The 26,446-nt window shown below is 46.3% G+C and overlaps 2 protein-coding genes across 6 annotated transcripts in view; one reads left to right on the top strand and one right to left on the bottom strand.

Annotated features, from left to right (window-relative positions):
* Positions 1-1,264: 1,264 nt before the first annotated feature.
* On the bottom strand, positions 1,265-21,655 carry LOC121034908 (protein CutA homolog). Of its 5 annotated transcripts, XM_040482134.1 has the most exons (6): positions 17,990-19,608; positions 13,966-14,114; positions 7,266-7,325; positions 5,031-5,076; positions 4,493-4,542; positions 1,265-1,617 (listed from the first exon to the last, which is right to left on the bottom strand). In XM_040482134.1, the coding sequence occupies exons 1-6, from the start codon at positions 18,056-18,058 to the stop codon at positions 1,515-1,517; spliced, it is 477 nt and encodes a 158-aa protein (XP_040338068.1). In that variant the 5' UTR covers positions 18,059-19,608; the 3' UTR covers positions 1,265-1,514. The 5 variants fall into 5 exon arrangements, 2 of the variants coding, with proteins under 2 accessions (XP_040338068.1, XP_040338070.1); XM_040482136.1 differs by lacking the exon at positions 7,266-7,325 and having other exon boundaries at positions 17,990-19,611; XR_005792665.1 differs by lacking the exons at positions 1,265-1,617; positions 13,966-14,114; positions 17,990-19,608 and adding an exon at positions 19,923-21,655 and having other exon boundaries at positions 4,497-4,542; positions 7,219-7,325.
* Positions 21,656-22,354: 699 nt separating this feature from the next.
* The window catches only part of PSMD5 (proteasome 26S subunit, non-ATPase 5), a 26,755-nt gene continuing 22,663 nt past the window's right edge, over positions 22,355-26,446 (top strand). The window contains exon 1 of the mRNA XM_040482133.1: positions 22,355-22,649. Coding sequence (XP_040338067.1) covers positions 22,477-22,649 — 173 coding nt within the window. The 5' untranslated portion in view covers positions 22,355-22,476. The remainder of the gene's footprint in view (positions 22,650-26,446) is intronic.

Genomic DNA, 26,446 nt, shown 5'->3' with positions numbered 1-26,446 from the left:
ACATCACCAGTATCATTCTCTTTGTCCTTCTCCTGAGGTAGCCCTCCAAAATCCCTACTGGCTATCAAAAAAGGATCCTCTGGAGCTTTGGAAGGGCCTCGGCCTTAAGTCCCTACAAGGTGTTCCCAAAGGGCCCTGGGAGAGCCTCCATTTTATATTTGGAGGAACTAAGGTTCAAGAAGCACAGTAGGTGTCAGAACTCGAGCCTGGCAATAGCTCTGCACATATCCTTCCCTCTGGGAAGACCCAGGATACCAAAGAGGCCTGTGGACCCCACAGTCTCCCCAGAGTGGGGTTACCTCATGACAGATTCCGGGAGGGAACCTAGGTCAATCTTTCTCCTCACCCTAAAGGGGTGCTGCCTCCCCTGCCCTCTTTCACCTGACACCCGGGAGCAGGCATAGCAGAGTACCAGACACACGGTGAGCGGTCTTGGCTTTACCGTTCTTAACACGCCACCCCCTTGCCAGACCTCAGTGCAGTTCGGTTCCTTTGGTAATCTATAAAATGGAGACTGGCTTAGACCCCTGGTTTACCAGCTTTTATCAAAGAAAACTCAAAAAAACTTACAAGGGAGTTCAATACATAAAAGTGATACAAGACAGTTCTACTGGTTGAGGTATATATTGGTTGAGGTACGGGTGGGGAGCGGGTCTCATACCCTTATCCCACCCAGGAAGCACCCAGGGTACCGTACCTTCTGTGGACCGCTAGCTCAGGGGAACAAGTCTGAAAAACCCTAGTCTAGCAGTTCCCCAAGGTTCTTTCCTACTTTAGGATGCTCAATTTCAATGCTCAAGTGACCAGGTTAGTACCCTGGGCTCAGAACCTAGGTCTCTAATGAGCAAGGCACCAGAACCTTCTGATACCTGTCACATTCAGGCTAGGAGGAGTCTAGACCTATTTCCACCCACGGAGCTGTGTCTAAGCCCTAATACTCCTGCAGTCCTATCCCCAATCACAAAGCCCATTCCCACCATTCAGGAATAACAAATACCATCTTTAGTTACAAAAAATAACCCTGCTTGTCCCTGAAACCCCACCATTAGCAATTCATCCTTTTGGATAAAGTGCTTGCCAGCTCCCCTAGAAAGTGACATTCATCCCACACACCGGATGAACAGGTCACCAGGTCTTCTTCCTGCATCCTGGGCACCCAAGGTAGGCCCAGTAACTGCAGGAGATGACAAACGTCACCCTCACTGCCATCTCCCCTGGGCCCTCCACCCCCCCCCCCCATATAACTGCCCTCACCCTCCCACCCCCTGGCCACCTTTAAGCATGAAGCACTCAGAATCCAGTTCTATTGTGTTGCATGGCCCGACCAACCCGGCCTCCTCCTCCAGCCTCAGGGGCCTCAGACCTTCACCTCCTCAAGTTCCTCAGCTCTTCCGCGCTGACACAGACACAGGCTCCAGAGATGCGAGGAGGCAGCCAGAGGCCCCCCGCCTCCCCAGAGGGCGGCTGCTGCAGGCTAGAGGCAGCCGGCGGGACCTGCAACGAGCCGCCCCCACTCAGTCCTCCCCCGTGCCCTCCTCCAGCCACTTTAGATAGCGCACATCTCCTTGGTCCATGGGAAGGCTGAAGACCTCTGGGATTTCAAAAGGATGCACCAACCTTTGGAAAGAAAGCAGAGCCCTGTGAGTGACTATGATGAGAATCAGCCTATGCAGTTAAACCCAACCGGCCAGCCTCCTGTGAGGCTGCCATCTACCGCCATCTACCACGGTCCACCTGCCCAGGTCCATGGGCCGCTGCTCCTGGGCCTGTTTCCCATTTGTCAACAAGGAATGAGGTGGGCCAGATGGCTTTAGAGTCTCCCGGTCATGGGTTCCAATTCTAAGCCTGCCTCTTGTAGCTGTGTGACCGTGGACAAATCACTTCATTTCTCCACAGGCCCTAAAAAAAGGGTGTCAAAATAGTACCTATGTGACTGGGCTGCTGGGGAGTGAGACAAGGCACAGAAGGCACTTACCTGGCGTACCGATGGGCACTGCATGCATTCATTACATGGCAGTTACTGTCTGTATCACTATCCCATGCTCATCGCTGTGCCTTCCCCAAACGACCCCCCATATCTCTGCATTGTCTTCTCCTCCAAGAAAGTTCTCTGTTCGTCACTTACAAGCCCATCTATCAAAGCCCAGCTCAACCACTGATCTTCCAGGGATCTTCCTCGACCATCCAAACCCATAGGAAGCTCTTCTTTCTCTCCATTCCTTTCACCTGGCCCTCGGCACACAACGCAAGTTCTTTTTGCTTCTTAGACTGAAGAGATATGAGGCCTTGGGCCTCAGTCCCCCATCTTTCAAATGCGGGGAACAATCCCTGCTTCCTTTCCAATGAAGGAGGCACTGTAAAATTTTCATGAGACAGCATGCATAGTAAATCACAACACATGCACGCGTGCCTAAACATTTGGAGTTGGGGTGATTTTATCCAGTGACCAAGGATAATGCATTTTCTTATTTCAGGGCACACATCAGTGTGTTTGTTTTCTGTTGTTTTGTTTTGTTTTTTTTTTAAGATCTTATTGAGTTTATTCAATGATTCAAAAACCAGGCAGCATCTCCTCTAGCAAACAGAAAAGGAGCTCCCTCACGTATGTGTTTTTATTAGCAGACATACAGAACTCAGTGTGTGTATGAAGGCAGTGTTTGGACACACAGAATAAGACCGTTTTAACACGTTAGTAGTAAGAGCTGCCGTGCCACCACCAAGAATCACTGATTTTTTTTTTTTTCCTTTGAGAGGAAGAGAGAGAGCACACATGTGTTGGGGAGGGGCGGAGAGAGAGGGGGGACAGAGGATCCGAAGCTGTGCTGACAGCAGAGAGCCCGACGCAGGGCTGGAACTCACGAATCAGGAGACCGTGACCTGAGCTGAAGTCGGACACTTAACTGAGCCACCCAGGCGCCCCAAGCATCAATGATTTAAGCCAGCGCTTCTCGAGCTTTAACGTGCATAGGAATCCAATGGGGATCTTGTTAAACTGTAGTTTGACTCCTTAGTTTGGGGTGACAGTGAGGAGGCAGTCCTAGCAAGCTTCCAGGTGATGCCAATTACTCCCCAAACCATACCGTGAACACCAATCTAGACCAGCAGTTTTCAGAGTGAGGCCCACTGACCCCTGGGGAATTCCAACACTCTGCCAGGTCCATGAGGCCAAAACTGTTTTCAGAAGAATACTAGTTTTCATTTTTTTAATGTTTATTTTGAGAGAGAGAGAGAGAGAGAGAGAGAGAGAGAGGGGGGGGGGGCGGGGAGGGGATAGAGGGAGACACAGAATATGAAGCAGGCTCCAGGCTCAGAGCTGTCAGCACGGAGTGGGATGCAGGGCTCGAACCCACGAACCGCGAGATCATGGCCTGAACCGAAGTCGGCCGCTTAACCAACGGAGCCACGCAGGCGCCCCGAAAAATACTAATTTTCTATTAATCTTCTTACTGTGTTGACCCCTGCACTGCTTGCTGGTGCAAAACAATGCCGAGTAAGACTGCTGGCACCTCAGCACGCGGCAAGGCAGTGGCACCACAGTGTATGAGCCTCACGGTGCTCTTCTCCACCGCACGCTCGGGCTTCAGAAAAGTCACGTTCACTCAAGAACATCCTCAATAAAACAGCGAAGATCGCTATTGCTTGCTATTGCACTTCAGCCCTGGAGTCCCTGTCTCATTAATGACGAAATGGAAAGTGCACATTAAAGCACTTCTGCCGGATACTGAAGTTCAATGTTGTCTTAAACCTGTCTGCCCATTGAAGCCACAAGCCAAACTAAACAAACTGCACTTTTTTTCATGGAACACCATTTTTAATTTCAAGCCTGAGTGACCATAATTTGTCTGTCATGTTTACAAATGCTGGTTACTGTGGTTTGAGCATTAGGCAGACGTTTTTCTCTAATGTGAACAAAGTGAGCCGATCACTCAAATGAAGACAACTGATACCATTTGTTGAGGAAAAAAAATTCATGTTTTCAAGCAAAAATTAGAAGTTTGAAAGTTTGAGTTTATCATCATGAGCGTAAAAGTGTCCCAGTACTTAAGAGGGAGTATGTTTTCTGAGGAAACGCAGCCTTCTCAACAAGCCAGATGTTGCCAAAATATAAAATGATGCCATTTTTCTCACTTTGTTTCTTGGAATATATGGTTACTTCCCATAAAAATGTATTACTTATGTTTATATAGAACAGTTGTATTGTTATTATTTTAAATGAACTAAAACATTTTTTTAATTTCGTAGTTTTACTTTCTAATGCAATAAACTTTAATATAACCTTAAGCTCCCCTGGGATCCAAAGACCAAAATCTTGAGAACTACTGTCTCCATTCACTCACTCTAGCCTCTCATTTTATAGCTGGAGAATCTGAGGGACAGGGACATGCCCAGGGTCATATGAGAGGTTGGTGACTAGGCTCTAGGTCTCTTGCTTTTCAAGCTCATTCACTTAGTTCCCAGGACATCCCTGGCTGAAAAGACACACCAGCATTACCTGATATAGCTGAACAGCATGCGGACCTTGGAAGTCTTTGTCTTTATTAGCTGTAAAAGAAAAAAAAAATCCCTGCTTTAGGAAGGACCTTGGCCCCAGCCATGCAGCTACTCGTTCATCTGGCCATTTTGGAGACAGCATTCATCCAGGTCACCGGGCACCGTTGCATTTGCAGATTAACCTAGGGCACCTGATGTGAGGCAAGAACCTCAAGCAGTTGATCTTTGCTCATTTAAAAAAAAATTTTTTTTTTCAACGTTTATTTATTTTTGGGACAGAGAGAGACAGAGCATGAACGGGGGAGGGGCAGAGAGAGAGGGAGACACAGAATCGGAAACAGGCTCCAGGCTCTGAGCCATCAGCCCAGAGACCGACGCGGGGCTCGAACTCACGGACTGCGAGATCGTGACCTGGCTGAAGTCGGACGCTTAACCGACTGCGCCACCCAGACGCCCCATCTTTGCTCATTTTTAATTGGAACCTTGGTCTCACTCTCCATCGAGGCCCCAACCCCCCCCACCCCCCCATCCTCACTCACCAACAGGATTTCAGTGGCTTCTTCTATTTCTCCATTCCAAAAGTACCTGGAGAAGAGAACAAAACCAAATTATGATGCTCACAAGAAGAGTCCAGGAGATACCAAACCTGGCCCAATTAGGTGGCTTACCAAGGCGGAGACTTTAAAATCCTTCCAACCCCACACAAAAATGTCTATAATTGGCCAAGTCCCCAGAGGTCATCGAGTCCAATCATTCTAATGCATGCTTCTAGTAGCTGTCTGAACATTCTATCTCTTGAAGAAGTCCATCGATCTTCCTTACAGGCTTTCACCTGAGATGGTTTTCCTTCCGGTATGCCAACATCTGCCACCCAGTTGTTTTCCCTAACTTCCACATGAAGAGCCACCTCAGGACAGCCCTACAGAAACTCCTGTTTTCTCTCCTCCAAATTGGGCATTTCCAGCTCTTTCTGTGCTCATCCTATAGTCATGACTTCCAGGCCCCTCCCATCCTTTGGACTGCTACTTTTATTACTGACTCTTTAAGTGGAGAACCCACAAATGGAGAACTAAAAAAACACAGGAGGCTTCAGGGAAAAAGTGAGCTTTATAACATATGGAAAGAAACAGGCCCAAAAGTTAAAAAAAAAAAAAAAAAAGTCAATAACGATGTTGAGAAAAGAACACAAAAACAGCATCACTGGCAGGGAAAGAAATTTGGCCTGAGAATATCTACACTGACCCAGGGCAAGCCCAAGATGACCTAGGCCATCGGCACTGTGTGAAGGGATTGATTATAAAAAGGATGGACGTATGAAGGGAATGCCAGGCTGAAATGCTGTTCTAGTTCCCAAGCACTGGCTTTATGTGAATCACTTACATAATTTTTTTAAAATTCAGTGAGCCAGGCCCAACCCCCAGGGAGAATGACTGAGTAGCAGCTCCAGAATGGAGCTCAGGCCTCTAAAACACAGCCACATTTGGCTGTGCTGACAGCTCAGAGCTGGAGCCTGCTTCAGATTCTGTGCCTCCCTCTCTCTGTGTCCCTCCCCTGCTTGCACTCTGTCTCTTTCTCTCAAAAATAAATAAAGATAAAAAATTAAAAAAACCCACAGCCACACTTGGGAGCTACAGCTACAGACAGATGTGAGCCACTGAGGGGAGGGCGTTGCTGGAGGTGTGGAGGGGGCTTTCATAACACAGCACTTTCCTGCTCTGACCTTCAGAGTAGACACTATTTCTCTCTCTCTCTCTCCCCCTCCCCCACCAGGGGAGGAAGGAGATGAGAAACAGGCTGATCAGAGATATCAAGGCATAAGACAAATCTTGCACAGCTAGTACTGAGAGGCTGAGATATTTTGATAAGGGAAACGGTACAACCAGGATTAACTCCTGTGAGGGAGTTAACAAAATGAGAAGCAGACACTACAAAGAAGCAGCTTGTCACATAAGCTAACCTCTGAGTTTCCCACAGAATTCAAAAGGGACAGGAATTATTTTCCTTGATATCTTAATAGGCTTACTCAGGGATGGAATGTCTGGTCTGACTTTTTTTTTTTAATGTTTATTTATTTTAGAGAGAGAGAGAATGAGAATGAGCAGAGAGAGAGGAAGACACAGAATCCAAAGCAGGCTCCAGGCTCTGAGCTCTCAGCACAGAGCCTGACGTGGGGCTCGAACCCATAGGCTGTGAGATCATGACCTGAGCTGAAGTCAGACGCTTAACCTGACTGGGCCACTCAAGTACCCCCAGTCTGACTTCTTTGCTAATAACAAGCTAACTAATTTAAACAAAGAATGTTGGTTAAGCATCCAGCTCTTGACTTCAGCTCAGGTCATGATCTCATGGTTCATGGGTTTGAGCCCCGAGCTGGGGCAGTGCTGACAGTGTAGAGCCTGCTTGGGATTCTCACTCTCTCCCTGTCTCTGGCCCTCAGCCGCTCATGTGTTTGGTCTCTGTCTCTGTCTCTGTCTCTCTCTCTCAAGATAAACTTAAAAAAAAAAATTTAAACAAAGAATGTGCAAACAAGATTCATTGTTCCTAAACTACAATTTTTTTCCACCCTTCTGTTTACATAGCCTATTTTTGCTTTTATTGGTTGACATAAATCCACTAGGTGATTTCCTCTGAATATAAATTAACAATGAACTGTTCGTTAATCAAATGCCTTTGAGTTGTTCTTTGACAATTTCCCATTAGTTCGTTGTCCTTCCCACCAGCCAGTACCTGACCTCGCACTCCCACACTCTTCCACAGGCCACAGCAAAACTCACAGTGAGGATGCCTTGGGCAGGATGTTCACAGAGGCAGCCAGCTTCTTATCCAGTATAGCCCTAAAGCAGACAGAGAGAGAGAGAGAGAGAGAGAGAGAGAGAGAAAGAGAGACCATCACCAAGGTAAGTACCCAGCGTCTTAAGAAAAGGGACAAGGGACAGGAGTTCCTGGGAATTGCCCAGGAAACCAGAGTTTACGTAGATAACCATTTAGAAGGCCCCTTCCTCCTCAAACCAACACATTCCATAACCACCAGGCACAGAACTTCTAAAGACAGTGCTATTTATAAGTCCTCCCCTGGATGGGGAGGAAGGTAGAGAAACAGCTATGGGAAGGCAGTTTTAAGGACAGGCCCAGGGGAAGGGGAACAGATTAACACTGGACAGAGCACAACACCTGGATTCTGTTCCTGACCCTGCAGTGGATGGTTGTGTGACTTTAACCACATTCTTTCATTCCAAGAGTAAGTATTCGAGCATCTGTCCAAGACAGGCATGTCCCCCTGACTCAGGCTGCCTCTCCTGCTGTATAGTTACAGTAACAGGATAGGTTCAGTCAGCGGTTTCCAAACCTTTCAGTCAAGAACCCATTTTATTCTATCACCATCTTCTGCTTTTGTCTGATAGGTATCCGGCTGACACTGCTTCTGATCTGTAGATACCCACGTGACCACACAGATCAGATACAACTCCAAATAAAAGCAAAAACCCATCATACTTCTTTTCACCTCTTAATTTATGTAAAGGTTTAGAAACCACAGGCCTCAAAGCACAATCATCACCTTTGCAGACCTGTAAGATTTTTTTGTTTTTTGACAGATCATAGGTTGGAATCCCTGGTCTGATAGTCTGATTCCTATGCAGAACCCTGATGAACACAATCAAATGCACTTGAATTAGTACAGGTGTCACGGAAACAGGAGCACCGGCAAGTCATCAACGCAAAGAGGCGTTCTCAGACATCAAAACCTCAAGCCCTCAAATCAGGCAGGCCTTGACAAACATTTCTCAGGTCTCAGGCAGCCAAGGGGGCCTGATCTATTCTCCGAAGTGCTTGGACCCTGAGCCCTGCTCACTGATACCTCCTGCCCTCAGCTGTTGCCAAGAGAACTGACCTACTTTCTCTTCCGTGAGTTCCAGGCTGAACGTGGCTCTATTTAAGGCTCCACATTTTGTGACAGTCCCTTGGAAAGTTCCAGAGATAAATAAATCCCTGACTGTAAGGAGAGACACATGGCACAAATCTGTTTAAGCACCTGCTGCAAGGCTTGCTCACTCAATCGTCTGCTGAGAAAGTACATTTTATTGGTCCTGACTGTGGCAAGGAAACACAGGGGGTGAATTAAACCTTAAAAAAAAAATAATTCCATTGTCTCATAGGCCCAGAAGGTGAGCTCCTCAGAGACTGTCACGGCAACCTGTCCATGGGTAAAAGACTAGAAACGTGGAGGGCTATGTTATTCAAAAAGCCCCTGTGGCCAAAAACCAAAACCAGAGAGTGTGAGAGCAAGAGAGAACATTAGCTGACTGATTAACACACACACACCAAGACAAGCAGCGAGTCACAGGTGGCAGCTGAGGTCCTCACGCTCATCCAAGGACAGCAGAAGATAGAGACGCGTAGAGCCTCGAGAAACTGCCAAATTCACAGACTAGTGAATCACAAACCACATACGTGGTCTGGCTCTTGTGGCATTTTAAAAATTCTTGGTTTTGTTACTAATATTTACTATCAGGATATTTCACACTCAAAAAGTAAGAGATTATCAGGGCATCTGGGTGGCTCATTCGGTTAAGCGTTCGACTTTGGCTCAGGTCATGATCTCATGGTTTCATGGGTTCGAGCCCTGCATCCGGCTCACTCTATCAGCACAGGCCTGCTTCGGATCCTCTGTCCCCCTCTCGCTTTGTCCCTCCCCTGCTGTGTGTGTATGCGTGTGCATTATCTCTCTCTCTCTCTCAAAAATAAACATCAAAAAAAATAGATTACCTTGTTTCTCACCAGAAAGTGAGTCTTGTAACATTGGACATACTGTCCTCCAAGGTCACATTTACTTAGAGCTGAGCAGTGGCTATTCCCTCGAGGTGACATCCACTTCTCAGGTCCACACATTCCCACTGCCCTCCTTCCTCCCAGTGTGCAGAAGAGTCAGGGCTGCTATCTACCATCGCCGTCCCTCATCACACCCCAGCCCACTTTGCTCATTTAGGGGCCTGCTTGTGGGTATTTGTGTTTGCGCCCCCGATCTGATCCACTTCCCTCTTATCTACAGGAGGTCGAAGCCCAGAGAAGATGACTTGTGTAAGGCTGTATGTGGAGTGGGAAGCAGAGAGGACACTAGAATCCAGGTCTCCCAGTTCAACATTCAGGATTTATACTCCGGCCCCAACGAGAGATGTTTCTAGATCACTTTTCTAGCTAAGAACGTGTCTGTCAGTGAAGAGATCTAAGAACACTGCCAAGAACCAGAACTGAACTGACCCAGAACTGAGAGGCAGCAGACTAAACTTTAAAGAACGCGAAAGAAGAAAGACCACCACACCAACTGAAGCTGAGAGACGCGGTCTCGCTGCTGGTTCTGTAGCTCAGGCTGGGCTTCCTGCCTGCTCCTGGTGACGGGCCCTCCCCATCACGTACCATCTACTCTGCTTCTACAAAGCCTGGAAACTACACCTGGCTGCCTCTTTTCTATCCAAACCACTAATAAAAAATACCAAACAAAATAGGTTGAGTGAGAGCTCCACGGCCACATCCCTAAAGGCTCCACTTGAGACTTCCAGTCCGACCGGACAGACTAGACAGATACTCCATCCTCCCCTTTGACACCAAAGCCTAGAAGTGACAGGAAATACCTGTTGCTCAGCCATGCCAGCACACGGTAAGAACGCGCTACGTACCAACGACTGTGGGGAAGCCCCAAAGAAGAAAGGGCAGTCCTGAGACACGAATGGGAGTGTGCAGGGGAGCTGCCACGGGAGATGAGAGCAACAGTCCCCATCTGAAGGGGACGGGAACCAGAGCAGGCAGGAACGCGGAGGCAACCACCAAGGTGGGTAGCTGGGACGCCACAGCAGAGGCGGACCCCCAAAATCTCCCAGGGCCCAGGCAGCAGTAATGGAGTGTCTGTCCCCAGGCAGGAGCGGAAAGTGTGCCAGAACCCAGTCAGTAGGACACCCCGGCCAGGTGAACGTCCCCCCAGTGCGCACTCACACTGGAGACAGCGCTGCGTGTCCTTGCAGCCATTCTGCACTTCCCCACAAGCACGACTAAAAAGATGAGAGAGGTCACAATTAATCACAAGGTAACTGAGGAAGGTCAGTAACCAAGAGAGACAAAAACTCAACAAACAGAAGAATTTACACCAGAGAACCAGTTAACAGGACATTCAAAGCCAAGATTTTAAAATAAGTAGAACTGTGTACACTTGAAAGTTGCTGAGAGCAAATCTTCAAAGTTTTCACCACACACACCCACACGCAAGAGAACTAGGGAAGGTAATGAATGTGCTAACTAACCTTACTGGGGTAATTGTTTAGTGTTGTATATTTACATTAAGTATCACGTGGTCCTTAAATTTAACAATGTTGTGTATGTCAATTGTATGTCAAGAAGGCTGAAAAAAATTAAACACAAATTAAGTATAATTAATATCCATAAAAGACAAAGCAAGGTTACTGCATCCATAAAATATGATCAGGCAATTATGAAAGAAGAGCAGGTGGTTAAACTATTTAAAAAAAAAAACTCTATGGGAATGCAAGCTGGTGCAGCCACTCTGGAAAACAGATGCAGGTTGCTCAAAAAACTAAAAATAGAACTACCCTACGACCCAGCAATTGCACTACTAGGTATTTATCCAAGGGACACAGGGATGCTGTTTCGAAGGGGCACATGCGCCCCAATGTTTATAGCAGCACTATCAACAATAGCCAAGTATGGAAAGCGCCCAAATGTCCATCGATGGATGAATGGATAAAGAAGATGTGGTATATATATATATAATGAAGCATTACTCAGTGATCAAAAAGAATGAAATGTTGCCATTTGCAACTACGTGGATGGAACTGAAGGGTATTATGCAAAGTGAAATTAGTCAAAGACAAAAATCATATGACTTCACTCATATGATGACTTTAAGAGACAAAACAGATGAACATAAGAGAAGGGAAACAAAAATGTCCTCCTCAGGGAAGGGGACAAAACATAGGAGACTCATAAATATGGAAAACAAACAGAGGGTTACTGGAGGGGTTGTGGGAGGGGGGATGGGCTAAATGGGCAAGGGACATTAAGGAATCTACTCCTGAAATCACTGTTGCACTATATGCTAACTAATTTGGATATAAATTTTTAAAAATTTAAAAAAAACTGTAAACGTTTAAACAAAATAATCAATAGAAGGGCTGAATAGCAAAACAGCTGAAAAACAAATAAGAGAGGACACTGCTCCAAAATTCTCCTAGTACATAGAATAAAGAAACAGAAAAATATAAAAGTTCAGTCAGAGAGAGCAAATTCAACATGTACCTAACTAGGAGTTACAGGAAAAGGACAGAGAAAGAATAAAAAGAGAATATTTACCAAACCAACAGTTGAACATTAAGATAGAAACTCCTAATTAAAAAAAAAAAAAAAAAAAAAAAAAGAGGGATACCTGGGTGGCTCAGTTGGTTGAGCATCTGACCCTTGATTTCAGCTCAGGTCATGATCCCAGGGTCGTGGGACTGAGCCCCGTGTCAGGCTCCATGCTGAGCATGGAGCTGCTTGAGATATTCTCTCTCTCTCTCTCTCTCTCTCTCTCTCTCTCGGTCTCTCTCCCTCCCTCCCTCTGCTCCTCTCTCCTGATCGCACGCTCTCTCTCTAGAGTACAATTTTAAAAAGATAGAAACTCCATGGGGCGCCTGGGTGGCTCAGTCGGTTGGGCGTCCAACTTTGGCTCAGGTCATGATCTCGCAGTTTGTGAGTTCGAGCCCCGCGTTGGGTTCTGTGCTGACAGCTCGGTGCCTGGAGACTGCTTTGGATTCTGTCTCCCTCTCTCTGTGCCCCTCCCCTGCTCATGCTCTCTGTCTCAAAAATAAATAAAACATTTAAAAAAAATTTTTTTAAAACATAGAAACTCCTAAAAACTATCAGAGAGAAAAAGTATTATCTACAAAGGAACAAGACCCCAATAAACACCTGACTTCTCATCAGAACCCCGGAGGCAAGAAGGCAATAGAGACCCCTCCCCAAGCTGACACTGATACATTTACTGAGCTGGACTTCCAACTAGTTAGGACCCAGGTGTTAGAATCCTTTTCCTCCCAACACCCCACCTCACAGATGTCAGCTGATAGTTCTCTGACAGGACCCAGACTGGCTGATCCAGGGGTCGAGACAGTTTAGCACAGACCCTGGGCATACCAGAAGCATCGGAAAGGATTTCAGTTTCTAGCTGCTAAATATTATGGTTGTATTTCTGGAGTAATCACAGGTTCTTTTAGACAAGTGCTATTCTCAGGGCACCTGGATGGCTCAGTTGGTTGAGCATCCAACTTTGGCTCAGGTCATGATCTCACAGTTCCTGAGCTGGAGCCCCACACTGGGCTCTCTGCTGTCAGCACAGAGCCTGTTCCAGATCCTCTGTCTCTTCTCTCTCTCTGCCCTGCCCCCTCTCTCTCTCTCTCTCTCTCTCTCTCTCTCAAAAACAAATATTAAAAAAAAAAAAAAGAAAAACTTTAGACAAGGCTATTCTCCAAAGGTAACATTAATGAAGGAAAAATAGACATTCTAGTTGGGGGAAAGAGAATTGAATAAATTGCAAGGTTAATCTGTGACCAACAATTTGGGGGGCTTTGTGTCCCCAAAGACCAGATTCAACATTTTAAAAGACTGTAACTTAGTCTATCATCAGACTTCAAGAATGCTGAGCTACAAAGTAAAAAGCCAAATTCATTACCCTCTAGATCCACTAACCCTCTTCAAAGCTGTATCTATAAAAAAGAGTACGGGGGGTGGGGGGGGATTCATAGTCAACAAACATTTAATGAGTACCTATTACATCCAAGTTAGTGGGGTAAGAATTGCACATATTTCCTCTCCTTTAATCCTCACGACAGCCCTGTGAGGTAAGTGGCATGATGTTATGTTATACTGAGAAATCTAACGCTTTGAGAAAGAAAACAACTTGCCCAAGATCACACAGGTAGCTAAGTGGCACAGCCAACATTCAAATCCTGAGCGTTTGATTCTAAGTCCAGTGCTCTTCGCACCACACCATAGCTGCCTTTAGAAAATTGCCAAGTATTTGAACAGCCTCCTCGCCCTCACTTGTCATGGCGAGCACCTCTGATACTAAGCTAGGAGAATATCTCCAAGAAGACAGCAGAGTCAAGAATTGTAAGACAAAAATTCTCAACCTGCAAAGTCCCCCCATCCTCTGACTTTAACGCCCTGGGCAAGCCACCTGACTCTCTACACCTCATATCCCTTAAATGCTCCCATGTGCCACTCAACATTTTCAGGCCCAGGAGCAGGATCCATGGGGGTTGGGGGGGGGGGCTCATTCAGCCGTGGTCCTCTTATCACCCCAAGCTGACAGCTGCGTAGTGGACACACAGGGTTGTCAGAAGCAAGAGAGGGAGCCCAAAGTGGCCACCGTGGAGCATCCCGGTAGCTCCCCCAGCCTCCTGGGACAGCACCCGAGCCTCTTCACGAGACCTGGCAATATCTCTGGCAATCTGCTCGTTGGGACAGTTGACAAAGACGATGGAGTAAGTGCCGGATACGTAGCTGCCGGTGATAGCTGAATGGAGCTGCAGGCTAAGGGTCCTGAGCACTGGATAGGACAGGAAAGAAGCTGCCAGGATCTACATGGTGGGGAAAGAAAAACACAGGTCAGCAGTGACACGGCCACTTCGCTATCTGCCGGCTCAAGCACATTGGAACCAAGACTAAGCATCATTTTTTCATCCCCATTCCCCATCCACAAAGTAATTCCTGGTATCTGTATGGAGCTCTGGTGCTTAAACAAAGTTTTCATGCCTAAATATTTTCCTATTTTCATGCCTAAATATTTCATGCCTAAAAATTTGCATTTTGCAGGTGATAAAAAAATGATAAAGAAATCAAGATCACGTAGCTTTTTTTTTCTTAACGTTTATTTATTTTTGAGACAGAGAGAGACAGAGCATGAATGGGGGAGGGTCAGAATCCGAAGCAGGCTCCAGGCTCTGAGCTGTCGGCACAGAGCCCGACGCGGGGCTCGAACTCACGGACCGCGAGATCATGACCTGAGCTGAAGTCGGCCGCTTAACCGACTGAGCCACCCAGGTGCCCCTCACGTAGCTTTTTTAACTGCTGAAGCCAGGATTAGGAATCAAGTCTGGATGAGCAGAAACCCATTCTTATTGACAGAGCTACTACTGGAGGTAAAGCCAACTGGCAACCACTGAACTGCTATCATCCCATGGGGATTATTAGTAATGATAAGCTCTTACATCTGCTGATGTTTAGGGAGTTAATTTCACCTCCATTCATTTGTATATGTGCAGGCACTGTGGGTAGTCCAGTGGAAAAGGTAGCCTAATTCAAAGTAATGTGACCTGTGTTATTGTAACTGAGAGGTGGTGGGACCTGGAGGAAGGCTGTACCTGAGGGAGCAGAAAAGCCTTTGAAGAGAAGGCACCGTCTAAGCTGGATCTGAAGCAATAAATAGGTTTACAAGAGGAAAGGGAGGTACTCTTAGCAAATGACAATATATAAAAAGTCGAGAGGTATTTAGGGACAGATATCTAGTTTGCAGGTATGAGATCAGGAGGAAGAAAGACCGGCAAGACTTACAAAGACAAGGGTCAGACAGAGGAGTCTGGGGTTTACACTCATGTGACAGGGTGCTTTCGTAGGTTTTTAGGCAGGAGAGTAATAAACATGGTCAAGCTGAGTAAAGTAACAGAAGAGAGAGGAGGGACCAGAAGGCAGTCTATTTAAAAGGCCACTACAGTGTTCTAGGAAACAGACCTTAACAACTTGAGCAAAGAAGATGGCAGTGACAATGTGAGAGCAAAAGACACTCAAGACTGAATAATCCTATTTTAATGATAAACTTTAAAATAAGAGGAACTGGAAACAACTGATGAACAGTCTCCAATCCAGGGCTCTCTGCTTGGGGGATACCACAGAGCCATTAAGAGGATGGAGGCAACTTGGAGGGGCCACAGTGTGACTCAGGCAAGGCTGAACAGGAACGCGCTTCTCCTGCCTCCCAGCCCAGGGCTCAGGCCTCACTCAAACAAGCCTCTGTTCTCCCACTCTCCTTCCACATTATTGCCTGGGGCCTGGCTCCTACTTCTTGGCAGGGCCTGAGCAGCGTTTTTATGTTCTGAGCTCCAGTTTGACTAGAGGCCTGTCTGGGTTGGGTTTCTCATTCCCTCCTACCACCTCCACCGACACCTCAATTCAAAATACCAGTCCTCTGAACTAAACCAGTGACCGTGCAAGAACAAAAGAACCAGGCGGTGCAATGAAGCTTTTATTGCATGTGTGCGTTTTTTAATGACAACCCAATTAGAGTATAAGAAAAAAATTAAGGCACTAGAAAGCAGGATTTAAATCCTATTGCCACTACTGCTAACTGTCTGTGGCCTTCAACAAGTTACTTCCTCTCCCTTCTATAAATGTTATCTAGAAAATGGAGATCCTGACACTTGTGCTGCCTACTTCAGAGTTGTCATGGGTTCAAACCAGCTAGAGAAACTACTTTGTAATCACGAGTTCAGTCGAGGAAGGGAGCGTGCTTTGCTCATCACTGTATCCCCAGAAAAGTTGATGGCCACAGCAGGTTAATATTTGTAAACTAGTGAATTAATATACCAGTAATGTGTGGTTATTAAGACTGAATAGCCTTGTGAAGTAGAAAGGGCTCTGGAGTCACCCACTGCTGCTTTGAGCAGAGAACTGAACATACTGGAACATGCAAGGTATCAACTACACGACTCTGAAGTGGCTTCCAGAGCAGACTCTAAACAAAAGGGGCAGTGGGCTATCCCCCCAATCAAAAAAGCCACTCCTGGGGAAGATGTGGGACATTTCAGCCAGCAGGTATCAGCGGAAAACAGAGCTAACAGGATTAACTACAAACTCCCCTAAAACGTGTTGGAAACTCTCATATGAACTCACAATCAAAATGCTAAGAGTAAGAGGTAAATGGGCCCTCAGCTATTATCTAAGATAACCTTTCATTTACCACACAAGGTAACTGAGACAGAACATACAGGAACTCTGTGATAGAACCAAGACATGAAACCAAGGCTCTTCCTCCCACTGTGGACTCTTTGAAACTGCAATGACCAGGAATTGGTCTAGTGGGGTCATGGCAGCTTCACATACTCCAGTGGTTCTCAACTAGGGGCAATTCCCCCCCGCCCAGGGGACATCTGACAATGTCTGGAGACAATTTTGACTGTCATAACTGGGAAGGAGATGCTATGGCATCTAGCAGGTAGAGGCCAGGATTGCTGCTAACATCCTCTTGTTCCATTGATCACAGTGAAATACAGACAGTTGTCTGCACAAGTCTCCCCCATTGGGCATGAGCTCCTTAGTCCCATTCATTTCTATGTTCCCAGCACTTTACAAACCTTGACAGGGATACAGATTTGAGAAATGTTTGTGGACCTACCAAAAACGTGTCAGAAGCATGAAAAGTCAGTTTGGAACCAAGGGTGGACCACAATATATTACAAGGTGGCATTCTATGAAAGTAAGATTGATGGGCAATACACACATCACAGAATTCCCTAATAAAAACATTGTAACTGAAAAAGATCTACTATAATTTTAAAAGTCTTTATAACATTTTCATACTTACCTTTTACTATACACTTTTTCTAACTTTACATTTGTTTAAAATATGAACCTTTCAGTTCATATTTCATTCTGCCTTTTTCCTTTTTTGTCCTGGAATATTCACACAGCTTTTAAGAGGTTATGATTGACTTTAAAATCAGTGTTAAGACAGAAGAGAAGAGGCCTCAGAAACCACCCAGTGGTTCTAACCTTGTAATCGACCTAGTTTTAAGGAATCTAAGATACTCTGGAGTTGAGTGCTACATTGTGTTTATCTATATACACTTTCTCACAAACACACAAATCAAAAAAATCTACAGTCCTAAAAAGGTTAAGAGCCACTGATTTGTGCCAATTTTTCAGAAGGGGGATGGAAGAGCCAGAGAGGGGAAGAAATCACCCAAAAGGGAAGTAGCAAGGCTTCTGATCCTTTCCTACAGTTCTTTCCACCTCCCGCTCAACCACCACCACCAGAAGTACTCTGTAGGCACTTCCAACCTCAACATTTTACGATATTTCATAGATGAGAAAACAAAACTCTTCCCCAAATGCAGAAAAACAAGATGGTAACTGCAAGAGAAAGAGGCAAAGAATCTACCCTGTGACCCTCACAGGAGAACTCACCAGCGACACCCCTTCACCTCCCGGACAACTCTCGCCATGAAACACAGCCCAGGCACTCGTCCTCACAAGGTGTGGAGTGAAGGGTTGCTGGAAATCTTCAGAACCATGCTACAATCTCCAGAACCCAGGCAGTGTCTCCAGGGATCTTCCTACCTGCCTGGTCCCAGCTCAAAATCCCAGGAGCAGAAAACAGAAATGCAGTTTCTTCCCTCAATCCCCAGGTTGGGGGTTTAGGGGTGAGAGAGTTCATGGAGTCGTAGCATGGGGCACTCACCAGGAGGCATATAAGGACAGAGGGCCGCAGGTAGCCTGGCAGAGGACACCGGGAGCCCAGCCTGTCCATGGCGTCGCTGGTAATTTAGTAGCACAGTAGCGAACTGTGGCCTCAGGCTGAATTGCAAGCTGATGGGCGGGCACTGAGGGCCTAAAATGCCCTATCCCCTCACCACCTGCTGTCTGCCTCACTGCTCAGCCAGGCCCCAGCCAGGCTGGCCAGAAGGAGATAGTGAGGGGGCAGGGAAAGAGGGAGTAATTATTCTCACTAGGCGATTCTGTTCCTAGAAACAAAAAGCCCACGCACCAAATGCAGACCTATAACTCCTACAAAAATAAAAATAATAATTTTCCCTCCCCATTGTAACAACAAAAAATGATAAAAATCCCCACATCACATGTACAGATAAAAAGATGGAAGTTTCTTAGATCTATAAAACTTTCAGAAACCATGGCACACAAACACGAATACACCTACACAAAACTCTTCCACTTTATAGGGGCCTATCCTGCCAAAAATAACCAGTGAAGCACATGCACACAGGCGTGCGCACACACACACAGCTGCCTTCCTATCCCTCACAGCACCTCCTCCTCCCAGGAGCTCCCTTCTAACTCTCCCTGGCTTAAAATACATTTGTTCCCAGCTGCTCTTCTGGGAAGTCCTGTGAACTTCATCTTTCCAGGCCAGATGCTCCATGCAGCTTTTTCCAGGGTTGATCCCACTGCCCTCTATTTCCCTAAGGCACTTTGTACACACTTCTGCGGCAGCATTTTATATCAACCCTGGGGAGCTGCAAACAAATAAGAAAAGCAGCAAGCTAATGACTGACTGCTGCCCTTTGAGAATGCAGTTCTCGAAGTTCTCTCCATTGCCAGGGTTTGCAACTTTTAAATCCAGCTTTTTAATGTGAAAATATCTTAATTTTTAAATGAGATTTCTGGGGCAGGGGAAGGAGCTGACTACACAAGGATACAAGTAAACTTAAAGTGAAGGGAACTGTTCTGTATCTTGATTGTGGTAGTGGTTACACAAGTGTTAAAAAAAACTCAACTACACAGTTATATTGGTGAATTCTATTGTAGGTAAACAGTACCTTAAACAGCCAGGGAAATGCTGGAAACCAATTCAAAATTGTTTTACACTGGGTAGACCAAACAACTCATCTGTTAGCCAAATATGGATCGCAGGCTGCCGGTTCACAGCCTTTGTGTTTAATTATCTGCTTACTATCTCATTCCTTGGGACTGTAACTTCTTAAAAACCCATACTTCCTAGCAGTGTCTGACAAAGTGGTTAATAAATCAGTTGTAGCCCTAGTCTTATCATTTACATGTTTAGCTGTGAAGACTCGTGCAAATTACATAGCCTCTCTGAGCTTTGGTGGACTTTTTGGTAAAGGAAGGGCTAATACATCCTTCACAGGCCTAAAGTGAGGATTAATAAAGACAATTAATGTGAGAGTGTTGTAGAAAATCTAAGAGCATGTCAGCTTTTCAAAAGCAAGTAGTCTCATACTTACTATTATGGTTAACTCAGAAAATTTCGGGGCGCCTGGGTGGCTCAGTAGGTGAAGTGTCCAAACTTTGGCTCAGGCCATGGTATCTCATAGTTTGTGGGTTCGAGCCCCACGTTGGGCTCTGTGCCAAGAGCTGAGAGCCCGGAGTCTGCTTCTGATTCTGTGTCTCCCTCTCTCTCTGCCCCTCCCCTGCTCTCACTCTCTCAAAAATAAATAAATGTTAAAAGAAAAAAAAAAAATCTCCATCTGTGTTTGAAGAACTTAGCATCTGTGGAAAAACTGGGCTAGAGAAAAAAAAGCTGAGCGGTCCTAAGAAAACCGTTATATCCAAAGTCCAGAAAAATAAATCAAGACTGTGATCTTTTATGCCTATTACATTAATAAGAAATGTAGCCACTGTTAATGACCATTTACCTTAGATCCTGAGATGGCTTCCTGAGATCATGTCCCCAAGTTTAGCATGGGACCCCACATAGCTTATGCTCAGTAAATGTTTGTGGAATGATGAAACAATATAGATGTGTGGCTGATGATAAGCATGGTCATGATGAAAGTGATGTTGGAACAAGAGAGGAAGAATGGCAAGACATGAGTCATCATTTGGAAGAAAACGCCTCTGGATTCACTTCTTCAACTCAGACACTTCTACTCTCTCCAGATTCAATTCTAAGGTTAGATTCCAAAAATCCAATTCTGCATCTATGGCTTTGGCAGAGTCTTCAGATACAGTAAGTCTCAGCGCCAATGCCTGAGGGTCCAGGATCTTCTTCTGGAGGCTTCTTATCCTCTTTCTCTGTCTCTACCTTCTCCTCCTTTTGGGATTCAGATTCAGACTCCCCTTCAGACTCAGATTTTGTATCCATCTTCTACACCCACACTACCTCCTCTTTGTGTCTTCTTTGTTCAACTCCTTTGCTTTATTTTGAAGGTTCTCTTGCACCTCTTTACAGGTATATAACAATTTATTGAAGTCTTTTTGAAAGGCCAAACTTCGATACGGGAAAGGATCCCTATCCTTTGCAGCATCAATGAGGTCTGAGGCCTGGCATAAGAAAGCATTCAGTTTCCTTAGATTCATCTTTACCTCTAGTTCCAGGGTCTTGTCTTCTTCCATATTTATTGATATAGACTCTCTTTCGGTTATGAACAAAGCTTGAAACTTGAGCACCTCATTAATTTCCCCGTTCGATATCAATGAAGTTAAAGTCCATCCGTGTTGCAGACTCCATGATTTTTGCAACTTCTTCATTAGCTCTAGGGAAACATGCATAATCATTCACAACATCATCCAAAAGTTTCCACCAGGCTTTATTAAGAGCAGCTGGTCTTATATCATCCATTGACTCTTTTATCACTACCAAAGCATCAGCAATGTTGTACTGTTGCCATGTTCCTCTCAAAGTAAGACAAGGGTTTTTTTCAATACAGTCAAACATACGCTTGGTGTAATACCTCCTGAATGCTTCAGTTATACCCTGATCCAAGGGCTGAAGACAGCTAGTGCCTTCCAGGGGGAGAAACACAGTATCAACATTAAGATGAGCAACCAAAAATGAGTCTGGGCGATTGGGACCTCTGTCCAAAATTAGCAACACTCTGAACTCAAGATTTTTTTTTTTTCTATTAAATAACTCCCAGCCTGATGAATAAAACAATTATGAAACCAATCCAAAAAGAGGGCAGCGGTTTGGGGTGTGAACTCCAGAATACAGAAGGCGGTTTTTATCTTTTTCCAAAAGACATGTGGGATTAGGGTCTTTACAAAGCAGCAATGGTTTTATCATTTGGTCACCGGCGGCACTGGCACCAAAAAATGAGGGAAATCCTGTCCTTAGCTTCCTCTAAGCTTTCCGGATTTTTGTCTCTTTCCCTAAAAGTACGTGGAGGCATGCACTGCCAAAAAACTGGCTCATGTCCTGGGCATCGAAGACCCGTTGAGGCACATAGCTCTGATAAGCCTCTGGAGTTGTTTGGACATACTTGGATGCCGACTGGGCAGTCAGCGCTTCTTCCCCTCCCATCGACCTCGAATTTCGCAGACTGTGGCGATTTCTAAACTTCTCAAACCATCCCTTGCTCCCATGAAACTTATCCGGGCTGCCCTTCCCATTCGTCTTCCACCCGCTGCTTGTAAATGCGTTTGGCCTGGCTGCAGACGGCCTTCAGCGTCAGAGGCCGCCCCCCTATGGTCTGGGCCTCCACCCAACAAGGCTAACTCCATCTCCATCTTCTCGATGTTTACGTGCCGGGGAATGCACCGCACCTTGGAGCGGAGAGGCGACACAGTCTCCATGCCGGCCCTGATGGCCTTCGCGTTTCTCCTAATGGTGCGCACGGTCTATTCGTTGACGCCCAACAGGCGCCCCACGTCGGTTTTACTCACGCCTTCTTCCAGCTTCTCGCGAATTTTCATCTTGTCTTCCAGAGGTATGACCCTCCACCTCCTCTGGATTCGTGTCTGGCCAGGGAGCAATATGCCCAATCGCCTCGGCTCCGCCTGGGGTGGCCTCGGCCGCCGCCCCCACCGCAGCCGACAGCCTGTGGCTTTGGGGCCCAGAGGCCGCCCGCGAGGCCATTTAAGCTTCTGTGGGTCCTCATCGTCACCACTCCGCTTGCCGGGCATTTGACGCGCCTTCGCTCTGGAAGGGAAATACGCAAGGCGACCGGAAAGTCAGCCTGCGGGACCCACCGAGCGGCGTCCACGATGACGCCCCGCCGCGACCCCGCAACCACCGGCAACAGTTGGCTCGGCCCTTGACGGCCCCTGTCTCGCGAGGCTTGGCGGCCCCCCAGGCGCTCGCGCTGCCCGCCGGCCCCACATCGCTATTGGCGCGGCCGGGGCAGCCTGCGGCGGCGGCGGCCGAAAGCCCGGGAAGGGAGGCTGCGCCCCGCAGATCTCGCGAGGCTCGGAGAGGCGCGCCGCGAGCCTGGAGTGTGCCGCCGCGGGAGCCCCCGCTGGAGGTGCACGATGGCGGCCCAGGCGCTGGCGCTGCTGAGGGAGGTGTCGCGGCTGGAAGCGCCCCTGGAGGAGCTGCGCGCGCTTCAGTCGGTGCTGCAGACCGTGCCGCTCAGCGAGCTCCGCGAGCAAGCGGCGGAGCTGCGCCTCGGCCCGCTTTTCTCCCTGCTCAACGAGAACCATCGGTGAGACGACCCCAATGGAGGTCGAGGAGACGAGGGTGGCTGGGAGGAGGGGACGGCTTTCCCCAGTCGCGGTGAGGCTTAAAACTCGCTGACACTTTAGCGGAAAGGACCCTGGGCCGGGAGGCCAGACACAGGGCTCAAGGCCAGCCTGTGAGGTGTGCCCGCTTCACTGCCTCATCCTTGAAATAGGAATTGGAGAGGGAAAGCGCGGTTGCTCACCGAGAAAGAGGCGCCGCAATATTCGCGTACAGGTTGGCGACGTTTGTCGTCTTAAGAGGGCCTGTCCTGGCACTTTGGCAAGATCCATCAACATTTTAAATTTGCGTTATCATTTGATCCATAGGCAGTGAACACGCAGGTATGCTCGCACTCAAAATGTACTGTATGTATAAGGATAGTCGTAACAGAAGTGACAGCAAAAAACTAGAAACAACCTGAATGCCCATTAAAAGGGAATCGTAAATAAATTGTGCTACATTGCTATATCACCCTGTGCCGCTATTAGAAAAACTAAGGTAGATCTATATATGGAGATGTGGGAAAATCTCTAATATATGTTGTTGAACGGAAAAAGAAAATTGTAGAATTTATGATCCCATTATATGTAATGTTTTTAAGTGCCCCCCCCCCCCAGGCTAGTATGGCATTGAGAATATCTGAAAGGTACAGCAGAAACTATTAATATAAAAGTGGGATTTCGGATGGCAGCTTTTTTCATGTTAGGCCCATCTGTAGTGTTTGATTAAAAAGCACTTTGCAGTTGATCGTTTGATAATTTAAAAACAGTTGAACAATGTTTGTGATCCAGAAATGTAAAAGTGACAAGGTAATAAAGTCGCTGGATCAACCACTGGATGATTCCAGGGGGCCTTCTTGGCTATAACTTTCTGAGATTCCTCCCTTTTTTAAATACATGTTCCCCTTCATGCAGTCCATTAGTTAACATTGTTCAGTTCTGCCTAGGAAACCTCTTCTGTCCTGTTTAATTTAGGCCCTTGTTTTCTCCCTCTTGCTAGGTCTGTTGCATTAGTCTGACTTCTCATTACGTTTAAGCTTCCTTTGCCAGCGTGCCCTTCCCATACTGCAACCACAGTGAACTTCTTGGATCATTTGACTCCTATTTTTTCCATGGTCTCCCATTGTCTACAGTATAGAATCATGGCTTCTTTTTCTGGCATTTGGGCCCTTACCTTGTATTTCCATCCTCCTTTTTCCAGCCTCATCTTTTCCCTCTGTTCCTCTACAGGTACTTCATCTGCTTCAGCTACCGTGTGGCACCATTTACTTTCCCTTGAGCATGACTTGGCACTTTCCTGTGTAGATGCCAGTCCTTCTAATGAAATGCCCTCCCTCTGTCCAAATTCTGTCCATTCTTTAAAGCCCAGGTCAAGTGCCATCTCCTCCAAAGTGTTTTACTCGGCCACTCCAGTTTCAAGTGACTGGTCCTCAGATCTCCTGAGAGATGTTATCATTATTTCTGTTAATGATACTTGCCACTGTTGTGTTATATTATAGTTCTTTATGTGGTTATTTCTAGTTTGAAAAGTCTTTAAAGGCAGGGGCCATACTTTGTTCATCTCTACATCCCTCTTAGGATGCAGCACATAGTGTAATATGGGCTACATAAAAGATTAGATTCATAAATTTTCTTTTTTTTTTTAATTTTTTTTAACGTTTATTTATTTTTGAGACAGAGAGACAGAGCATGAACGGGGGAGGGGCAGAGAGAGAGGGAGACACAGAATCGGAAACAGGCTCCAGGCTCCGAGCCATCAGCCCAGAGCCCGACGCGGGGCTCGAACCCACGGACCGCGAGATCGTGACCTGAGCCGAAGTCGGACGCTTAACCGACTGCGCCACCCAGGCGCCCCAGGATTCATAAATTTTCAAGAGGCCACTTTATATCATGGATCAGGAAAATTTCAAAAGTCCTACCATAAGTTAACGCCAGAGATACAGTAGGAGCTGAAATGAATGGGAGGTTGTAGAATGAGGTCCATGGAGGACGTATTTTACCAAATGAAGGAGCCGTGCCGTAGGGGACAATTTGAATGGAAATTGACAGGGTAATTCAGAATGGGGTACATAGTAGATACCAATTGCAATTTGTGGGAATAATTCTTCTGCAGATAGTAGATGGGCAGTCTTGAGATCTATTTCTATTATCCTGCCTAAACTACCAGGTTCCTATATATTGGTTTAGAATCTGATCTAATAGATATAAATCTAGAATCTTGACGAGAGTTTTTATGAGAGAAAGTAAGTTCTAAGACTACTGCTTTTACAACGTGGAGACTGTAAATTATTAACTCTTTGGCTTTTTGGTATAAAGGACCACAGGTGACCTGAAATTTGTGCACTATACAGTTTAACCTATGGCTGCTTTAAAAAGCGGGGGTGGGGGGCGCCTGGGTGGCTCAGTCGGTTGGGTGTCCAGCTTCAGCTCAGGTCACGATCTCGCGGTCCGTGAGTTCTAGCCCCGCATTGGGCTCTGTGCTGACAGCTCGGAGCCTGGAGCCTGCTTCAGATTCTGTCTCCATCTCTCTGCCCCTGCTCTCTCTCTCTGTCTCTGTCTCTCTCTCTCAAATATTAAAAAAAATTTTTTTAAAGCTTTATTGAGATATAATTTACGTAAAATAAACTGCACATAATGAAATATACAATTTGACAGGTATCAACATATGTATATACCCATGAAACCATCACCACAATCAAGATAGCAAAGCTGTCTCTGAGCCCCAGAAGTTTCCTTGTGCCTCTTTGTTGAATCCCTTTTCACCTCAGCCAGGCAACCACCGATCTCTATAGATGACTTTGCCTTTTTTTTAAGAGTTCTATACAAATGGAATCCTACAGTATGTACTCGGGCTTCTTTCACTCATCATTTTATTTTATTTTTTTCAATATAAACAAAATGTATTCAGTAACAGAAAATTGCTTCTGTGCAGTTTCTCGTGTACTATGTTTTAACATAAAGGGGATATTTTACAATTATAAGCATCTGGTGACAGATGCTGTTAGTGACAGCAGAAGCTTCTAAATTAGTGTCCTGTTTTTTGAGTTTACTAATTTTTCTTAAACAAAGTAATTGTGATTGTTTAAAACCATGGTCTTGGGGGGCGCCTGGGTGGTGCAGTCGGTTAAGCGTCCAACTTCAGCCAGGTCACGATCTCGCGGTCCGTGAGTTCGAGCCCCGCGTCGGCCTCTGGGCTGATGGCTCAGAGCCTGGAGCCTGCTTCCGGTTCTGTGCCTCCCTTTCTCTCTGCCCCTCCCCCATTCATGCTCTGTCTCTCTCTGTCTCAAAATAAATAAACGTTAAAAAATAAAAATAAAAAAAACCATGGTCTTAACAGACCCATATGAGGAAAGCATACTGTCTGAAAAGAATACAAAATAAAATGTAAAATAAGTATTTAGAATTATTTCATAAACAGAATTATTTGATTTGTTATTTCTTCTGAGAAAATTATCTTTGTGGGGAGCCTGGGTGGCTTAGTCAGTTAAGCATTCAGCTTCGGCCCAGGTCATGATCTCATGGTTCGTGAGTTCAAGCCCTGCGTCGGGCTCTCTGCTGTCATTGCGGAGCCCGCTTCGGATCCTCTGTCTCCTTCTCTCTGTGTCCCTCCCCTGCTCATGTGCATACTCTCTCTCTCAAAAACACACATGAAAGGGGCGCCTGGGTGGCTCAGTCGGTTAAGCGGCCAACTTCGGCTCAGGTCATGATCTTGCGGTCCGTGAGTTCAAGCCCCGCATCAGGCTCTGTGCTGACAGCTCAGAGCCTGGAGCCTGTTTCAGAT

The sequence above is a fragment of the Herpailurus yagouaroundi genome, unplaced genomic scaffold, assembly GCF_014898765.1.
Source record: "Herpailurus yagouaroundi ecotype Mexico unplaced genomic scaffold, PumYag 160, whole genome shotgun sequence".
In the NCBI taxonomy this organism is placed as follows: Eukaryota; Metazoa; Chordata; class Mammalia; order Carnivora; family Felidae; genus Herpailurus; species Herpailurus yagouaroundi.
This window is presented reverse-complemented; position numbering and strand designations above follow the sequence as displayed.